Source organism: Xenopus laevis, chromosome 4S (genome assembly GCF_017654675.1).
Source record: "Xenopus laevis strain J_2021 chromosome 4S, Xenopus_laevis_v10.1, whole genome shotgun sequence".
Classification (NCBI taxonomy): domain Eukaryota; kingdom Metazoa; phylum Chordata; class Amphibia; order Anura; family Pipidae; genus Xenopus; species Xenopus laevis.
The window spans coordinates 30,904,223-30,925,485 of record NC_054378.1 but is presented as its reverse complement, the minus strand read 5'-3'; the positions used below and the strand labels follow the sequence as shown (position 1 = coordinate 30,925,485).

At 36.8% G+C, this 21,263-nt stretch overlaps 1 protein-coding gene across 2 annotated transcripts in view; it reads right to left on the bottom strand.

Annotated features, from left to right (window-relative positions):
* Positions 1-3,535: 3,535 nt before the first annotated feature.
* The window catches only part of tox3.S (TOX high mobility group box family member 3 S homeolog), a 142,136-nt gene continuing 124,408 nt past the window's right edge, over positions 3,536-21,263 (bottom strand). For both annotated transcript variants that reach the window (XM_041561121.1, XM_018260444.2), the window contains 4 exons: positions 15,100-15,369; positions 10,868-11,095; positions 7,502-7,582; positions 3,536-4,926 (listed from right to left, as the gene is read on the bottom strand). In XM_041561121.1, coding sequence (XP_041417055.1) covers positions 4,189-4,926; positions 7,502-7,582; positions 10,868-11,095; positions 15,100-15,369 — 1,317 coding nt within the window. In that variant the 3' untranslated portion in view covers positions 3,536-4,188. The remainder of the gene's footprint in view (positions 4,927-7,501; positions 7,583-10,867; positions 11,096-15,099; positions 15,370-21,263) is intronic.

Genomic DNA, 21,263 nt, shown 5'->3' with positions numbered 1-21,263 from the left:
CGATATTATCTGTGATCTATGGCCACCTTTATTGGTTGTTATGAGTTATTGCTACTGGGCAAACTTAGTTCCTTTTATTACATATTGGGAAAAGTGGTACATGCACAAAGTGCTTAAGCATAGTACCAATACATGTAGCAGTTGCATCTGTGCCAGGTGCACTCTAAACCTTGCACTGGATTTAAAATCTGGAGCAGATACAGAATTCAACTCACACAATAGTAAGGGATTTCAGTACCTGATGCTTACAATAAGACGCCTTGTGTTCCAAGGGATGCCTGACATATGGCTGAATGAGACAACGTGCTAACAATATGGTGCATTGGATATATACTGTACATAAAATACACTTCTATTCAATACAGAATGAATTGTGTTTGAATAACGTATTTCCTTTTCAGGAAACAGACCATGATGGTCTGTCTCTGACTCTTTGGGGTAGATTTACTTTCAGTACTTTGGAATTTTCGCTTAGGAAAGCTTTGCCATACTTGCGCAACTAAGTCAGACATTATTTTGTGACAACTACCCGTATTCATGAAAATTCATAATTTTGTCTCAGCAAAAGAACGCTGGCATATTTTCATCAGTGAAGATTCGTTAGCACGAAGATTTCTTACTGATATTTCTCTAGCATTACTTTCTTCCTAGGTAAACTTTGTTAACTTACTTACACTTGTGACAATTTAAATTCAAGTGGGTGTATAAAGGTCTTATGTTTGTATTTTTTAGTGATGTTGAAATACCTGGAAGTGCCCATTTTTTTTGTTATAATTGTCCAGGTGGCCTCTGGTGCAATGATTCATTTGATGGAAAAAAAAATATCTCCCACTAGCTGTATAATGCTAACCACTGGCTGGTATGTGGGGCACTAGCACCCCTGCAACCAGATAACAGACTAAATTGTTAGTAAGGTATAAAAAAACAAATGTAAATATATATAACAATAGCAAACTGTTTTACAATAACATTATTTACCTCATACTAATAGCTAGGATCTTGGCTGCAGATGAACTCATAGCATGTCAGTGGTAATTACCAATTCAGACTCATTGAAATTGACTTGTAAGGTACTGAATGATAAAAAGTAAACAGAAAAGCAGCTGAAAATTGGTTTTTCAAAAGAGTCCTATGGTTTATATCTGTTTTGCCAGGCTATCCAGAAAGTAAAAAATGACACTGTTCATCCGCAATGTAGCATTTCACCCAACAATTTTAGTCTCATTTTATCCATGGCTCCAATGCACTTGCATATTGACATACATTTGCAAGTTGCAGCTAAAATGTTTGTATTGGGGGTTGCGCCACTTTTAGCTTTCAGCAACATTAGTGTGCGATTCTAGATCTGCTTCTATTGATGCAGCACGCTAAAGGAACCCTGGAATTACCACCAGATTCAAGTTAATGGTAGTGCCAGGGGTCCCCAGCATCAATTGGCGCACTTGCACTGGGAAGCAATGGTGCTGAGCACAATGATATGAAAGTCCAAACTATAGGAGAATATTTGGATGCTTTGGACGTTTTGTCAACAGGCACAACAACTTGCATCCACTTTAGCTTGGGTGCATTTGCTTTTGTAAATACAAACAATTGTATTTGTTTGTAACACCTCCTTCCCCCACAACTGTAAACAAATCTCCATGAGGCTAATTTACTAATACAAGTGCTAAATTGCACCTGTGCAGTTACCCTACTACCCTACTAGATATTTATCTTTGCTGAGCACAATGATATGAAAGTCCAAACTATAGGAGAATGTTTGGATGCTTTGGACGTTTTGTCAACAGGCACAACAACTTGCATCCACTTTATCTTGGGTGCATTTGCTTTTGTAAATACAAACAATTGTATTTGTTTGTAACACCTCCTTCCCCCACAACTCTAAACAAATCTCCATGAGGCTAATTTACTAATACAAGTGCTAAATTGCACCTGTGCAGTTACCCTACTAGATATTTATCTTTATTTTTTTGTTATAGTCTGATCAAGACTAAGTTGCCGGTTGCTACTGGTAACTGCACTGGTGAAGGTAAATAGCTACTGTATATTAGTCTCGAACAAACAAAATTGCAAGATAACATATATTCTCTCTATAGGGCACATTTTACATCATCATGGCTGCTTACATAATGTTGACTAAAATGAAAGTACGATCTAAAACTCGAGACCAAATATTTCCACTACATATGACCCAGTGACACCTATCACCATATCTGCAAACATGCTAGAAGTGCTGATAATTTGTGGTAAAGAGGCTTGATGCCCTGGTTTTGTGAAATTAAATGTTGCAAGGATAAAAACAAGGCATGCCCTGGACAGTAAATGAAGTTAATAATATGAACAGTCTTTATATTTTTGCACAAAAAGAAGGCGTTGTTTTTTTTTCTCATTGAAGAGGGTAGAAAAGGGGTAGAGAAGGGGTAGTAAAACTAAGACAGTCTTTATGTCTTGCCAGATTTAGATTGCAATGAAACCATATATTTTAAGTTTCTATATACATTAATGGTGCTGCTGCCACGTATTGAACAGTAAAAATTACAAATTCTGTTTCTAGAGAGGAATTTGGCATTTGTTGGAAACCTAAATTAAACACCATGCAAACTATTAAAGAAAATTTTTTATTCTATCGCAAGATAAAATAATTTTTCAGTTTAGCAAAAATACAAAGAACTTAACTTCTTCTATCAGAACTCATAAAAAAGTATAAAACAGCATAAAAACACAACAAGCGATGTAACAATTAATGTTTGTGTAACCAGAATTACATTAAAGCCTTGTTTATGAAAACATTTTACAACATATTATTTTTCAAACTTACACCTCAGAAAGAAAATATTTACACCTTACTTAGGGTACCCTTTTTAAATATCTACTGTAGTACAGTATTTGTAGCATTAGTTTACTGTAGCTCCTGAAATAACCATTAAGTGAAACCATTGAAAATCTTAGCTATGAGGAAAGACTGGCCAAATTGGGGATGTTCACGCTGGAGAAGAGGCGCTTAAGGGGTGATATGATGACTATGTATAAATATATAAGGGGATCATATAACAATCTCTCTAATGCTTTATTTACCAGTAGGTCTTTCCAGCTGACACGAGGTCACCCATTCCGATTAGAAGAAAAGAGGTTCCGCCTAAATATTCGGAAGGGGTTTTTTACAGTGAGAGCTGTGAAGATGTGGAATTCTCTCCCTGAATCAGTTGTACAGGCTGATACATTAGATAGCTTTAAGAAGGGGTTGGATGGCTTTTTAGCAAGTAAGGGAATACAGGGTTATGGGAAATAGCTCATAGTCCAAGTTGATCCAGGGACTAGTCCGATTGCCATTTTGGATTCAGGAAGGAATTTTTCCCCCTCTAAGGCAAATTGGAGAGGCTTCAGATGGGTTTTTTGCCTTCCTCTGGATCAACTGGCAGATAGGTAGTTAATAAACAAAACAAAAAAAAAAAAAAGGTTGAACTCGATGGACATGTGTCTTTTTTCAACCTTACTTACTATGTTACTATGTTAAGTGCCATTCCCCTTCCAAAAATACATTGTTTTAATAAAAAAAGTTTCACTTACAGGCATCATATTACCATTTTTTAAATTAAAAAAAACAGTGGGCCACAAAATCAATATACTTTTACAGTGTACTTTAAAATTTAATTTCGGTTGAGAATGAGTCATTTAATTTTTTTCAGCATACACAAAAAAGTTAGACAAAATAAGAACTTTGGCAAACATCTGTGAATTACATTATATCATATGACAATAATGTCATTGACTACATATGTTCAACAAATGCACTTGCATGATTGTGACATTCTCACATTACAGGTAGTTACAAATGCATGTTTAAAGTCTTTCTCACAAATGCTTACAGTCCTCATGAAAATGCACATTGGGGTCCAGCATAGAAGTTCTACAACATTTTCCTAGACCACACAATTCACATATTTTAGGAAAATCTTCAATAACTTAAAAAAGGCATCACATGAAAACAACAGGGCAGATTTACTTGAAAAAAGCTGCTTCATAGGATGCTAAAATATAATTTAAAGTTACATTATATTTTGTATTGCCTATCTAATAGACACTTTCACTTGGTTCAGTATGCATCCAAGCATAACCTACATAAACAATTTACAATGTATGCTCCTTCCCATAAAGAGGGGAAGAAACTATGTTAAACTAACTGAAGTATTAGAAAATACTAACTTGGGATAACAATTGAGTCTGTGCCTGTGGATGTTGGTGGTGTTGAGATGCTGGAGATGGGCTGTTAATATGTGGGATTGGAGATGCTATCTGGGCAGGTACACCAGACTGGGAGCCAGCAGGTGACTGCTGCTGTGGAGACAGTTGAGACTGATGTTGAATATGTTGCATCTGCTGCTGCTGCATATGTTGTAAGTGTATATGTTGTAGCTGCTGTTGCATTTGCTGCTGGAGTTGCTGCTGCTGTTGTTGCTGGAGCTGCTGCTGCATATGTTGCTGAAATTGTTGCTGCTGCATTTGTTGTTGGATCTGCTGATGCATCTGGTGCTCATGAAGCTGTTGTTGCTGCATTTGATGCAACTGCTGCTGCTGCTGCAACTGCTGAATCTGATGTTGCTGACTCTGCAATGTTGGACTCACTTGAGAAGGATGGGTGGCAACCATTGGGGCACCCACGGAGCTCATCAAAGGCGTTCCAATTTTAGATTGCATGTTTTGTGCAATGGTGACTGAAGTGACAATCTGATTTAGTGGTAGCCTCATGGTTAAAGGTTTAGGTGCAATCGCCCTAGGAATTGATTGCTGAAGATTTTGAGATTCCATCGACATAGCTGCATGCTGAGAAAGTGATGTGTTTAGAAGAAGAGTGGATGATAGGTTAGTTGATGCCAGCGTTTGCTGAACAGACCGGATTGTTTGAGCTTCAGCAGATTCTGCTGCAGCCTAAAATAAAAATGAATAAATAAAAATGTAGAATATATATAAAAAAATAAATACCATTAAACTTCAGTCACTTTAGGATTATCTATAACGAATGTATACCTTTAGGATTGCCTACACACTTAAAAATTAAATGGATTTGCCATCTGATGATCAAACATTGTCAAACATTGTTTTTAGTCATTTGTTTTATGTAATAAGTTGACCAGCCCATCACTAGAGCAGCAAAATGGCATTCTTAATATAGCATTTTATATCATTCTACGACAGCAGCAATATTTGTGATTTCTTTGTCTACTACCTAAATGCTCTTTTAATAAAACTGAAATAACAAATGAATCTCAGGAGTTGACTTTTACAACTGTAGCAAGAAGTGTTTCTATCCCTCACAATTCTGTAGATGCTATCATTTGAAGGATTTTCCACTTCATTAGATTATCATGGCCCCAATATTTTTCCATTGGTTGCTATAACCAATGAGATATTAATATGCGTTCTTCATCTATTGGTTGAAAGGAAGAACTACAGCATTACATATTCCATGGCCTCAATGTCTCTAAGTGAAGAAAAAGTATTGCTTGGGTGCTATTGACATACATAAAATAAAAGTTTAAAAAATGGCCTAACACTCAGGTTACACATTCCTTTATGTACTGTATGTATGTATTTCCCTGTTGTGTTCCTACAATGCCATTTCTGTTCAATAACAAAATGGTGCCATGCAAAAGTTTTGTTAGCTCTGGTGCCTTTGTTAGGGCAGACAGGAGCAAGCCAGCAGGCAAACACTTTTGGCATCATTATAGAGGACATCGAAGGCTGTTCAGTTTTGTTGTTTGCAAACTAATTCTGAGATTCCTATGTGCTATTTATGAATTGTCAGGATATATGGTGATTTTTTTTAAACAGTACTGGCCATACTGTTTACATTTTCAGTGTTGTGTCACTGAAAGAAATTAACAGCAGCTTTATGTGGAAAACCATGTAATCATATACTAAAATGCCATTTTGTATATATAATGGTCTCTTTGCTTCAAAGCACCTCCTCCCAGTTAAAACCCTAGTTACAAATTTCCCCTTATCTATACTTTTATATCGTTCTGTAGATTTAAGTGCAGAAACACTTTAATATGCACACTAGTGTTCCACTTGATATATTTTAAAAAGAGCAAAACTGTCTCCGCAGGAATCAAATGTATTTGCACATTTCTAAACGATTTCCAATCCATTTAAATATACTCAAATGATGTCCTGGTTTTAGTGGAATGGATTTACCGTATACATATACACATTTGAAGCCACATTTTACATTATGTTTTCCCAGAATTTACACCTTGATGTTGAGGTCCCTCGGTTCTCAATATATGCCAGACCCTCGAATAATATAAAATCAAGGTTTTATATTCAAATAATGTGAAGTTGTTTAGCCCAATGCAGAACTGAAGTCTCTCCTATTTTAGCACAGATGATTTTGTTAATAAAACAAATTACATCTGGTAATCAGATTACAATAAAAAATGAGTCAATCATTCTTTATTAGTGATGGGCGAATTTGCCCCATTGTGCTTTGCTAAAAAATTTGTGAAACTCTAAAAAAAATTCTCAAAGCACATTGAAGTCAATGGGCGTCAAAATAATTTTGACGCGCGACAATTTTGACACGAGCAACAACTTTAATACGTGCAATCCTTTTGTCCAAATGCATTAAAGACAATGTCGATGCTGATACGCGACAATTCTTTTTGTTGTTGTGAATTTTCCACAGCGGATTTTCCCCACAGTTTCAAGAAAACTTTCACAGGTCTCTATTCAAAAACACTGTTTTCCCATCCCCCTTAAGCCTCATACATTATGCTACCCCTCCCTTACGATGTTTTATTGCCAAGTAATGGAATCTGGGATTTGAAGTCCCTTTGCTTTCCATAGTGGGTGCCGAACAGATTCTCTGCAAAGCAGAAGGTCTTCACTTTCCAGATTCCATCACTTCACAATGGAACAAATTAAGGGTCTGGGTGCATTACATTGTGTGTTTAAGGGATGTTGGGAAATTGCTTGTGTGAGTATCATGGTTTTCTTTTCATCTATGGAATTGGGTAAGAGTGTAGAAAAAAAAACACTTTTAGATAATACTTCTGTACCTTTCCTACATAAGCCGAAATAAATTATGTCATGTCAAAAAGGGGGTGTATATTTTCTCTTTAATGCTGATATCATCAACGTTTTAGGCTTGTTACTTTAAAAAAGTCATTCTATTTATGATGTCACCAACACAACCATAACAATAATTCCCCTTTCACTCCAAAGGACATGGTTTTCACAAACTTTAAGGTATACCATGGAGGCAACTCAATTGTATTTTTCAACTAGCTACTGAATCATATACAGTAAGCTTACTCACCTTTTATTATTGTTTAGTAAAGTATATAAATATATTGTTTTAGAGTGCCTCTAAAATGTATTACATTCGCCTAATGTTATAAACATTTTTGCATAATATTTTTCTATTGAAACAACTAACTACCCACTAATCTATTTGATAAAATCTGTTCTGAAACTTCAGCACATCATCATCCAAGCCTACCTTTGATACAAGACTTGCTCGATAGGCTGCAAGAGCTTTTAAATATTCCTTCTTGGCTGCTTCTGTTTTCCTTTTATACACCTTTAAAAAAACAAACAAACAAACAAAACACTTTTTAGACTTCTCCTAAGGGCATTTCAACAACATGTGTGCGCTGATTATAAGACTTCTTGTATAAGAGGCAATACACCATCATGGTCAGCACAACACCAATGAATAGCCTTTTTTTTTAAATTGCCTACAGTTTTTATTATTTTTGTATGGTAAATATTTGATTAAAATGCTTCTTATTGAAGTAAAATGAAAATGAAATGGATGTTTCTGAATTTATTTAGACATTTCTCAAATTTTCTCAATCCCTTGCATTATTTACATCTTATCTTGATTGCATGAGACACAGACTGGCTAAAGGGAAGACAAGTCATTATGTGTCTTTATACTGAGCACAAATTCCAAGGGGAGGGGTTTCATGTATGAATACCTACTCCATTTTTAATTTTAATGGAAGAAATGTTTTTTAACAAAAAGGAGATACTAAAAAAATGTTTACAGTTACAGTTTACAGAGATAATATTCAACATTCAATTTAAATTTTTACCTCATTTTCACAATGAAGTATTGCTTATATAACACTTGTTTGTATTCTATTGACAAATACTGTATAGCCTTCTTTTACATTACTGGCAGGTGCTTATGTCTGCACCTCTGTTAATGGCACAAACAATATGCATCTGAAAGTGTATGTTGTTCGGGCAGGTGCCTCTTTCAGTAAATACATAAGGGATGGAAGGTGGACCCGCATACACAACCCTTATATGTGCATCATTACTGACTACCTTCTCAAGGAACCTGGTGCTGGATGTGTCCATAAATATATAAGCAGCTCAATGTACAGAATGTACTTTGCACTGGGCACTTTTCTACTGCATTCTCAGATACATTGGGGACTTTTGTAATGAAGAAAAATCATCTCCTAAATCCCTATCAGACTGTAAATGAGCCCGGTTATATTCTATAATTGCTAAATTTCAGGAAATGTTTCAATATTTACTAAATTATTATTTCCACAAAATTAAATATTTAAAGAGAAAGATTATTACTGCCATTTAGGACAATAGTAAACATGTTCTTTCAAATAATAAGAAAACAACTTGCTCATGAAAACAGCCTTTATATCAAATGGTAAGAGCTATACCTAGTAGAAGCTGAATGGCACACTTTATGGTACAAAAACATCAGCATTTTAGCTGAATAAAACTGATATATGCTGTAATATTCTTGAGTGCCTTGGATTGCTGCTATATTATCTATAAATCGGAGAACTGGTTGAAGCATATTCTGAAGTGTACAAGGTGTTTTAAGGCTTTGAGTGCAATAAAGTTTTCTTATGTACAGAAGTGTAGGTTTGGCAAGCATTTGAGGTTTTTAGCCCATCCAGTGAAGGGGAATTTGCTAACAATCTGAGAATACTTCTACAGCAGATATAGAAATTCCTCATGTGTATCTCATAACACAGAGTGAGGGTTCCTTCATTCTCGCTAACATATTTAAAACATTGTCATATATCTGGAAAAACTCTTTATGTACAAAAACAACCCAAAGGTCAAGGACTGTTGTGTGGAATTAGCCTAAAGGTACCAAAAACCAACTAAAAAGAGGCTTTTAAAATAAGGGAATTTATGCAAACATGTTTTTTCTTTATAAAACAAGGTTGTTCCCTTGTTTCTGAGATTTTTAAAATAAGGGCTGATTTATTATAAACAGTTTTATTAAACAGTTTTATTAAAACTGTGAAATCCAGAAATGTTTCCAGAAGGTCAACTTGTTTAAGTATAAAACCTATAAGTTTTCCAAAGTTTTCCAACTTCACTAATTTGTAAAATAAGATATATTTGTCAACTAAGCAGAATATTCTAAAACGACATTAGACCATTTTTTATCAACTTGATGAATTGATGAAGGGCAGAAAATACATTATTAAAAGCATGATACTTTTTATCAAGTGGTAAGGATGGTTAACGCTTGATTTAAAAAAAAAAAAAAGCCATTTTTAAACTGACCTCTTAGTTATGCAAACTGCTAAAAAGTGTTTTGTTCCCTTATCCAACATGAACAGAATTAATTCCAAACTTTGTTGCACTAATTATTGCAAACTACCTTCAGTTTACAATTTTTATATGATTCACCCATTATTGCTTATTAAATGTAAACAAGCACTATAATTCAGTGCCTTGGTGAGTACATTTTATTTTACGTTTATTCTGAACAAGCATACTATAAAAATCATAATGTACTGCTCTCTCACAAAAAAGCCAGTCTTTACATATTTTACTGAAAACCGAACAAAACACATAAATAGTAGGCACAGGGGTATAAAGCCCTTTAAAGGACAAGGAAAGGCAAAAAAATAAAATCCCATTTTTATTTTTTTAATATAGGGAAACAATCATACTTATGAACAGTAGGGGGAGCCCCCCTTTCTTACCAGCCATGCAGAATTCAAGCAGCTTTGTTTATGACGATCCCTAAGCAGCCCAGACCACACTGAGCATGTGCAGGGTCAGGGTCAGGCAAAGATGTTTAACAAAGTTACAAGATGACAGCCCCCTGTGGCCAACTTTGAAAGCATAAATAATTTGTTTGATTAGGCTTTGTGGTGCAGTAAGATCATGCTTATGTTTAGTATAAAAAATACAGCATTTCTAGCCTTGTAAAGGACAAAAAAACATTTTTTTAACAGAAACAGAATAAAGAACAATGGACCTTGTAAAATGCATCACATAGAAAATAAAGTTCCCCTTATATTTGCTTCATAACACTGAAGTAACAGAGCTGCCTGCTTGCATAAATGCCAAACTAGAGCAGCTCTTTGAAAATTTACCCATTTCCCTGAATGACTGTAATTGTGTTTTGCCTGACTTCCTGTGAGCCCAAGCCTGGCTCTTAGTATTTTTGTACCATTCAACAAAGACCCAGTTGTTGAGCACAACTACAAATAGGCTTGATTAATCACCGTCATTAAATCATAACAAGGGAAGTCTGGTGGAGAGCAAATGTCTTACACAATCCCTTCATGTTACATTAATAGACTCCAAATAATAATTACAATAAAAAAAATGTATAACCTCATTGGTACTTAAGTTACACAAGATGTGGTTTGAGATTAGCCTGTGTATAATGCATTTGAAAGTTTTATATGGTTAGACTATAAACACAGCATTACAGAACATAAGTAAATAATTACATATATATGAAATTTGCTGATACGCTTATTTACATATATCTGTCACTGATTACTGATTAATGTAGTTTTCTTGACTTATGTGATATCTTTATATCTTTTTCTGTTACAAAATTGTACACTACCTGTTTCTGTTCTTCTCCTAAGCCGTCCCACATGGATGCTACTATTTTGGAAACTTCACCAAAGGTGGCATTGGGATTTTGGCCTTTAATTGCAGCTTGAGTGTCCCGAAAAAAGAGAGCATATGCAGAAACTGGCTTCTGGGGTTCATTTGGATCTTTCTTTTTCTTCTTCTTAGGTGTCTTAGGTTTCTTGCCAGAATCTGGGGCACCTCTTTTTTCCCCAATAATCTAAAAAACGTTAAACAAAAATTTAAGTTTTTAGTGAAGTTTTCTATAAAATCCCTATCCATTGTTAACTACATTAAAGATTTGAAAAAAAAAATGAAAAATAAGATTTTATGCAACTTAATCACACAAGTGGAAAGATGACATGCACTGATTTAACTATTTAGCCGAGGAACGATCAGTTTGTTAGTGAACTAGGACTGTGAGGGAATTGCTTCAAACAGGCTAGTGACTGGAAAAAGCAACTAAAAGCAAACAAATCAACTGAAAAGGATAAGTAACTGTTATTAACTGTTATATTATAGTAAGGTTTTATATTTAAATACTGTGGTATAATTTTTTATAGTTTTTTTCTGTCTTGGGTGCTAAAAGTTTGGTGTGCCATTGTACTTACAGCAAGTTTGTCACAACCTCCTTTACTTTGCAGTTAGTTTTCCCTAAATTTGAGGGGGTGGGGTTTGATTAGTTGCACCTGAACAGACTGTAGAAATAAAACCCCTGGGACCCCAGTGGAGCTTGCTCTAGTGTTTAGCTGCTCTTAAGTGTTTGCTCTTTAAGTGGGAGATCTGTAAGTGGAGTTACAAACACGTTACAAACACAGGAGTTAAGTGGGGGATCTGTAAGTGGAGTTACAAACACAGGAGTTAAGTGGGGGATCTGTAAGTGGAGTTACAAACACAGTTTTAAACTAAAGGAGGTTCAAACTAGGTGAAAAGTTTGTTCTAAAACCTATTTTTTTTATTCCTGTTTTGATCTGTAACTGGGATAATGAGCGCTAGCAAGATTGAAGGTCTGACCCTGTGCACAGTCTGCCATATGTATGCAGCTTTAGAACAAGACATCCAAAATGCTTACCTCTGTGGTGGTTGTGAGCAAATTGCCACTTTGGAGGCTCGAGTTAGAGCACTAGAGCAACAAATTGCAACACTTCGGTCGATTTACAATCTTAAAAGGTGTTTCTTTCTCACTGAACAGGACCTAGCAGGTTCAGATAGCTTGGGGGAAACAGAACAGCAGCAAGATGTTGAGGCAGCTAGCTGGGTGACAATTAGAAAATCTAAGGTGGGCAAGGAAAATTGAGGCTGAACCGAAAATTTTATAGCTCAACAAATTAGTCATATTATGTGAAGAAGATGGGAATATGAACTCTGGATTGGCAATTGTAGATGGGCTGATCTCTCTAACAGCGGGAGACCAGTTTCTCTAGTAATGGTGGGGAGGAGAGCAGAGTCAAGCCTAAGCAGATTGTGGTTGTAGGAGATTCAATATTAGGAAAGTGGATAGGGTAATCTGTCATCCAGATCATTACAGCCGAACAGTTTGCGGTCTACCTGGTGCCAGGGTTCGGCATGTGGTTGATCGGGTAGACAAATTATTGGGTGGGGCTGGGCATGACCCAATTGTCTTAGTGCATATTGGTACTAATGACAAAATAAATGGCAGATGGAAGACCTTAAAGAGTGATTTCAGGGATCTAGGCTCCAAGATCAAGGGAAGGTCTTCCAATGTAATTTTTTCTGAAATTTTGCAAGTTTAGGAAGACAGCGGGAGCTTAGGGAGCTAAATGCGTGGCTCAAGTCTTGGTGTAGGAAGGAATGGTTTGGGTTCCTAGAGCACTGGGCTGATTTTTCCTTGCGGTACAACCTATACAATCGTGATGGTTTGCACCTCAATGGAAGGGTGTCCATTGTGCTAGGGGAAAGAATGACTAAGCGGTTGGAGGAGTGTTTAAACTAGGCAAGGGGGGTGGGTGCAAACTTTGACAGTATAAGGGCATCTCTGCTACATATTAAGTGGGAAATGCTTATCACAGGGTTAAACACAGAACAAAAATGCAAAGTCTTTAAAATGCTGCTTAATAAATATACATGTCAGTATATTCCCCTTGTAAGCAAGGAACGTCGTTGCAAAGCAAAACCTTTTTTGTTCAATAGAAGTGTTGGTGTTGAGGTGGGTAAGAAAAGGCGTGCTTTTAAGACTTTCAAGTTAGCTGGGGTCAGCCGAATCATTTAGAAGGCCAATAAATCATTCACAAAAACTATAAGACAAGCTTAAATTGATATGGAAAAGGATATTGCAGCAAACAGTAACTGGCGAATTGCTAATGTGGTGCCACTATTCAAAAAGGGATCCCGTTCTCAGCCTCAAAAAGTATAGACCAGTTAGTCTGACGTCAGTGGTAGGAAAGCTTTTCGAAGGGATAAGATACTGGACTTCATAGCAAATCATAATACTATGAGTTTGTGCCAGCATGGTTTTATGCGTAATAGATCTTGCCGGGCTAACAATTTCTTTTTATGAGAAGGTAAGTAGGGACCTCGATTCTGGGATGTCAGTGGATGTGATTTACTTAGAGTTTGCTAAAGCATTTGATACAGTGCCACACAGACTGGTTAAAATAAGGAATGTTGGCCTGGAACATAGTATTTGTACTTGGATAGAGAACTGGCTAAAAGATAGACTACAAAGAGTGGTGGTAAATGGAACATTGTGTAATTGGACCGGTGTTGTTAGTGGAGTACCGCAGGGTTCTTTATTAATTAATGACCTGGAGGTGGGCATTGAATGTACTGTTTCTATTTTTGCAGATGATACTAAATTGCGCAGAACTATAGGTTCATGCAGGATGATGCCACTTTGCAGAGTGATTTGTCTAAGTTGGGAAACTGGGCAGCAAACTGGAAAATGAGGTTCAATGTTGATAAATGCAAAGCTATGCACTTTGGCAAAAATAATATAAATGCAAGTTATACACTAAATGGCAGTGTGTTGGGAGTTTCCTTAAATGAGAAGGATCTTGGGATTTTTTGTAGATAACAAGTTGTCTAATTCTGGGCAGTGCCATTCTGTGGCTACTAAACCAAATAAAGTAATGTCTTGCATAAAAAAGGGCATGAACTCAAGGGATGAAAACATAAGTATGCCTCTTTATACGACCCTGGTAAGGCCTCATCTGGAGTATGCAGTGCAGTTTTGGACTCCAGTCCTTAAAAGGGATATAAATGAGCTGGAGAGAGTGCAGAGATGTGCAACTAAACTGGTTAGAGGGATGAAAGACTTTAATTATGAGGGTAGACTTTCAAGGTTGCGGTTGATTTCTTTGGAAAAAAGGAGCTTGCAAGGGGACATGATTACACTTTACAAATACATTAGAGGACATTATAGACAAATAGCAGGGTTTTTTTTTACCCATAAAGAGGATCACCATATCAGAGGCCACCCCTTCAGACTAGAAGAAAATAACTTTCATTTGAAGCAACGTAGGTGCTTACAGTGAGGACAGTGAGGTTGTGGAATGCACAACAGGGTGATGTTGTGATGGCTGATTCTGTTAATGCCTTTAAGAGTGGCTTGGATGATTTCTTGGACAGACATAATATCATATATAGGTTATTTTGATACTAAATTCTAGCATAAAGAATGGAAAAAGTATAATGTAACAGTTTTATTCGTGTTTAGTTGGTATTTCCTTTTTGCATTATTTTATTAATTTATCCCACAAGTCATAAAAAGGAACTGCTAATATACAGTTTAGGAAAGACCATGGAAAAAAATTAGCCATAGCACCTATGATATCTAAGTCAAATATTTACTTGAGCAGATGTAGAACAGAAGGTAAATATAATAATTAGAGCCACTGAAAAATGAGTCAGAAAACGGCAACATTTTGCCATCAATGCAGCATAAACCTTGTTGTTCTATAGCTTATTTTCATGAAAAATAAGAAACATACAACACTAAGAAATAGCTCTGTATTATGTATTATGTTTTGTTTCTTTCAGTGTCTTTATTTTATATTATATTTTGTTTTCACGTTCATGATCAGGAAGGCAGTTAAAAAGCTATTTATTAAAAAAAAAAAATGATTACAATTTTACTAAACTGAATGAGCAAGGTAGTGGGAGGAAAAATACCATATAATGATGTGCCACATCTGCCTTATAATTTTATACATGATTATAATTATTGGTAAACAATAACAATGTTTCAAAGCATTAGGAACTCACTCTGTTCGTCTCATCAACATCTTCATCATTAACAGAGCTTGAAGGAGATGGCGTAGCAGACTTGCTTGCAGGAGGAGAAGGAGAAGTGTGTGGAATAGCAGTGCTACCAATATTGAGCCCCAGCTGGGCACTGAGCTGAGACTGGTTTATTGTGGTCAGTTGACTGGGAGGCATTATTCCAGCTCTTACTGCATCTGTCATATGGGCCAGTGACCTCATAATCAGTGAGTGATCTTGTCTATACTGGGACATCTGAGCCTGATGTTGGTCCTATGTAGAGAAAAATAAAAAAGAATGTGATAATGGCTAAATAATTGCCTTAAAATTAACATGTCTACATAACGGTCATGTATAAACCACTCCAGTATATTTAGTTGTTTATTTCAATATTTATAGAAATTATTTAAAATAATTTACATACATAATCCAACCTAAAATAGTTTTCCTTGCGAACAAGCAGATCAGAAAAATAATAACTGTAGTGAATACAATAGAATTTTAAATGCCAGTGTTTAGAAAAACAATACACAAGTATGAACATTTCATTAAAGGAATTGTTCAGTGTAAAAATAAAAACTGGGTAAATAGATAGGCTGTGCAAAATAAAAAATGTTTCTAATATAGTTCGTTAGCCAAAAATGTAATGTATAAAAGCTGGAGTGATTTGATGTATAACTTGTCAGTCAGAACACTACTTTTCAGCTCTCTTGGTTTACACTGACTGGTTACCCTGGCTACCAGGCAGTAACCAATCAGAGACTTGAGGGGGGCCACATGGGTCATATCTGTTGCTTTTGAATGTGAGCTGAATGCTGAGGATCAATTACAAGCTCACTGAACAGAAATGTACCATGTGGCCCCCCTTCAAGTCGCTGACTAACTCAGAGTTATAGAGCTGAAAAGCAGGAAATTGGAATCTGGCTGTTTTATTAGACATCTGTTCACTCCAGCCTTTATATACAGTATTACATTGTTGGCTAACTAACTATATTAGAAACATTTTTTATTTTGCACAGCCTATCTATTTACACAGTTATTATTTTCACACTGAACTATTCCTTTAAATATTGACTCTTTATTGTACAAATATTAAACACTGATGTTGCAATTCTTTTGAGGTGTATAAGTGTGGCACATGTAATTTCCACAACAACCATCAACATCATCTTTAAATTACAAGAAAAACACATACAAGAAAAATACATACACAGACAAAAGATCTTGTCGCACATATAATAATTTATTATGGTCTTCAAAACATGTAGCTGTATTTTGCTGTATTTTGGACTTCAAAACATGTAACATAGTAACATAGTAACATAGTAACATAGTAAGTAAGGTTGAAAAAAGACACATGTCCATCAAGTTCAACCATTTTTTTTTTTTTTTTATTAACTACCTATCTGCCAGTTGATCCAGAGGAAGGCAAAAAACCCATCTGAAGCCTCTCCAATTTGCCTTAGAGGGGGAAAAATTCCTTCCTGACTCCAAAATGGCAATTGGACTAGTCCCTGGATCAACTTGGACTATGAGCTATTTCCCATAATCCTGTATTCCCTTACTTGCTAAAAAGCCATCCAACCCCTTCTTAAAGCTATCTAATGTATCAGCCTGTACAACTGATTCAGGGAGAGAATTCCACATCTTCACAGGTCTCACTGTAAAAAACCCCTTCCGAATATTTAGGTGGAACCTCTTTTTTTCTAATCGGAATGGGTGACCTCGTGTCAGCTGGAAAGACCTACTGGTAAATAAAGCATTAGAGAGATTATTATATGATCCTCTTATATATTTATACATAGTCATCATATCACCCCTTAAGCGCCTCTTCTCCAGCGTGAACATCTCCAATTTGGCCAGTCTTTCCTCATAGCTAAGATTTTCAATACCTTTTTACGAGCTTAGTTGCCCTTCTCTGTACCCTCTCTAATACACTAATGTCCTGCTTGAGTGATGGAGACCAAAACTGTACGGCATATTCTAGATGGGGCCTTACAAGTGCTCTATACAGTGGAAGAATGACCCCCTCCTCCCTTGACGCTATGCCCCTTTTAATACAACTCAAGACCTTATTTGCCCTTGATGCTGCTGACTGGCATTGCTTGCTACAGCCAAATTTATCATCTACAAGGATTCCAAGGTCCTTTTCCATAATGGATTTGCCTAGAGCAGTCCCATTAATGGTATAAGTGGCTTGGATATTTTTACATCCCAGGTGCATGACTTTACATTTATCAACATTGAATCTCATTTGCCACTTAGCTGCCCAGATTGCCAGTTTGTCAAGATCCTGTTGCAAGGATGCCACATCCTGGATGGAATTAATTGGGCTGGATAGTTTTGTGTCATCTGCAAACACTGATACATTACTTACAACACCCTCCCCTAAGTCATTAATGAACAAGTTAAATAAAAGTGGACCCAATACTGAGCCCCGGGGGACCCCACTAAGAACCTTACTCCAAGTAGAGAATGTCCCATTAACAACCACCCTCTGTTTCCTATCCATGTGCAAACGACTTCATTAAGCCCAACAGACCTTAGTTTAGAAAGCAGTCGTTTGTGGGGCACAGTATCAAATGCTTTGGCAAAATCCAAATAGATCACATCTACTGCCCCCCCACTATCCAGAATCTTACTTACCACATCATAAAATGCAATCAAATTCGTCTGACATGACCTATCCTTCATAAAGCCATGCTGATTGTTACTCATAATGCCATTCATTAGGACAAAATTTTGAATGTGATCCCTTAACAAGCCTTCAAATAATTTGCCCACCACAGATGTCAAGCTTACTGGCCTATAATTGCCAGGCTGAGATCGTAAATGGGGGAGGAGATTTGGCTGGGGATACTGTTAAGGATAGGGAGGACCACATGTCATATGTTCAATATGGTGCCAGTATTAAATGTATGTTTACAAATGCAAGAAGTCTGACTGGTAAAATGGGAGAGCTGGAGCTGCTGGTGATGGAAGGAAAATATGATGTGATTGGTGTGGCCGAAACATGGCTGAATGAGTCGCATGACTGGGCAGTAAATATCAGTGGCTATACTTTGTTTCGGAGGGACAGAGGCAATAGAAAAGGAGGAGGGGTATGTCTGTATGTTAGGCAGGATTTAAAAGCTCATATAAAGGAGGAGGTTATGTTAGAAAATGAGGGGCCAGAAGTCGTATGGGTGGAGTTCTTCACCAATTGTAAAGAATCCAGCAAATTAATTGTAGGAGTATGCTATAGACCCCCTAATGTAAGTGAGGAGGAAGAGACAAAGCTCCTAATGCAAATAGAAAAGGCTGCTAGTTTAGGTAAAGTAATGATAATGGGGGATTTTAATTACCCAGATATTGACTGGAGCAACGGTACTGCTAGATCAGTTAATGGGAACAAGTTTATAAACTTATTGCACGACAATTTTTTAGCACAGGTTGTTGAGGAGCCTACCAGAAAAAATGCTATTCTTGATTTAGTGATCTCAAATGACCCAGAACTTATAGCAAATGTGCAAGTCATTGAACCCCTGGGTAATAGTGACCATAATGTTATATCTTTTAATGTCTGGTGCAAAAAACAAAAATATACTGGGGCAACAAAAACCATGAGTTTTGCCAAAGCTAATTTTAGTGCCTTGAGGGCTGCCCTACAGAGCATTGATTGGGGCATTAGGTTTTCAGCTAAAAACACAGAACAGAAATGGTTGTCCTTTAAAATGATATTAAATCATTACTGTTCTCAATTTATTCCCTTAAGGACTAAACGTAGAAGCTCTAAGAATCACCCTGTGTGGCTTAATACAGAGGTAAAGATGTTAATGGGAAAGAAGAGAAAGGCATTTAAAAGCTACAAATCTGTAGGGACAGAAGCTGCATTTAATGAATATAAACACTGTAATAAATGTTGTAAATCAGCAATCCGGAAGGCTAAGAAAAGAAATGAAGAGTTAATTGCGGTGGAGGTGAAAACTAACCCTAAAAAGTTTTTTAAATATATTAATAGTAAAAAGATGCAGGTTGAGAGTGTTGCTCCATTAAATAATGGTACCAGTATGGTTGTAACAGATACAGATAAGGCAAATGTGTTAAATCAGTTCTTTTCTTCAGTGTATACAATAGAGGAGTCTGGGTTCACAGGCTCACTTAATAACTGCACGAATGGTTCAGCTCAATCTAGTCAGTGGCTGACTCAGGATATGATTCAAAAAGCTTTAATACAAATTAATGTAAACAAGGCTCCAGGGCCTGATGGCATACACCCCCGGGTTCTAAGAGAGCTTAGTTCAGTTTTAGACCAGCCCTTATTTCTGATTTTCTCAGATTCACTGTCATCTGGTATGGTGCCTATGGATTGGAGAAAAGCTGATGTTATTCCAATATTTAAAAAGGGATTACGATCTCAGCCTGGCAATTATAGGCCAGTAAGATTGACATCTGTGGTGGGCAAATTATTTGAAGGCTTGTTAAGGGATCACATTCAAAATTTTGTCCTAATGAATGGCATTATGAGCAACAATCAGCATGGCTTTATAAAGGATAGGTCATGTCAGACGAATTTGATTGCATTTTATGATGTGGTAAGTAAGATTCTGGATAGTGGGGGGGCAGTAGATGTGATCTATTTGGATTTTGCCAAAGCGTTTGATACTGTGCCCCACAAACGACTGCTTTCTAAACTAAGGTCTGTTGGGCTTAATGAAGTCGTTTGCACGTGGATAGGAAACTGGCTACAGGATCGGGTACAGAGGGTGGTTGTTAATGGGACATTCTCTACTTGGAGTAAGGTTCTTAGTGGGGTCCCCCAGGGCTCAGTATTGGGTCCACTTTTATTTAACTTGTTCATTAATGACTTAGGGGAGGGTGTTGTAAGTAATGTATCAGTGTTTGCAGATGACACAAAATTATCCAGCCCAATTAATTCCATCCAGGATGTGGCATCCTTGCAACAGGATCTTGACAAACTGGCAATCTGGGCAGCTAAGTGGCAAATGAGATTCAATGTTGATAAATGTAAAGTCATGCACCTGGGATGTAAAAATATCCAAGCCACTTATACCCTTAATGGGACTGCACTAGGCAAATCCATTATGGAAAAGGACCTTGGAGTCCTTGTAGATGATAAACTTGGCTGTAGCAAGCAATGCCAGTCAGCAGCATCAAGGGCAAATAAGGTCTTGAGCTGTATTAAAAGGGGCATAGAGTCACGGGAGGAGGGGGTCATTCTTCCACTGTATAGAGCACTTGTAAGGCCCCATCTAGAATATGCCGTACAGTTTTGGTCTCCCTCACTCAAACAGGACATTATTGTATTAGAGAGGGTACAGAGAAGGGCAACTAAGATGGTAAAAGGTATTGAAAATCTTAGCTATGAGGAAAGACTGGCCAAATTGGAGATGTTCACGCTGGAGAAGAGGCGCTTAAGGGGTGATATGATGACTATGTATAAATATATAAGGGGATCATATAACAATCTCTCTAATGCTTTATTTACCAGTAGGTCTTTCCAGCTGACACGAGGTCACCCATTCCGATTAGAAGAAAAGAGGTTCCGCCTAAATATTCGGAAGGGGTTTTTTACAGTGAGAGCTGTGAAGATGTGGAATTCTCTCCCTGAATCAGTTGTACAGGCTGATACATTAGATAGCTTTAAGAAGGGGTTGGATGGCTTTTTAGCAAGCAAGGGAATACAGGGTTATGGGAAATAGCTCATAGTCCAAGTTGATCCAGGGACTAGTCCGATTGCCATTTTGGAGTCAGGAAGGAATTTTTCCCCCTCTAAGGCAAATTGGAGAGGCTTCAGATGGGTTTTTTTTGCCTTCCTCTGGATCAACTGGCAGATAGGTAGTTAATAAACAAAAAAAAAAAAAAAAAAAGGTTGAACTCGATGGACATGTGTCTTTTTTCAACCTTACTTACTATGTTACTATGTTACTATGTTACTATGTAATCCCTTTTTAAATATTGGAATAACATCAGCTTTTCTCCAATCCATAGGCACCATACCAGATGACAGTGAATCTGAGAAAATCAGAAATAAGGGCTGGTCTAAAACTGAACTAAGCTCTCTTAGAACCCGGGGGTGTATGCCATCAGGCCCTGGAGCCTTGTTTACATTAATTTGTATTAAAGCTTTTTGAATCATATCCTGAGTCAGCCACTGACTAGATTGA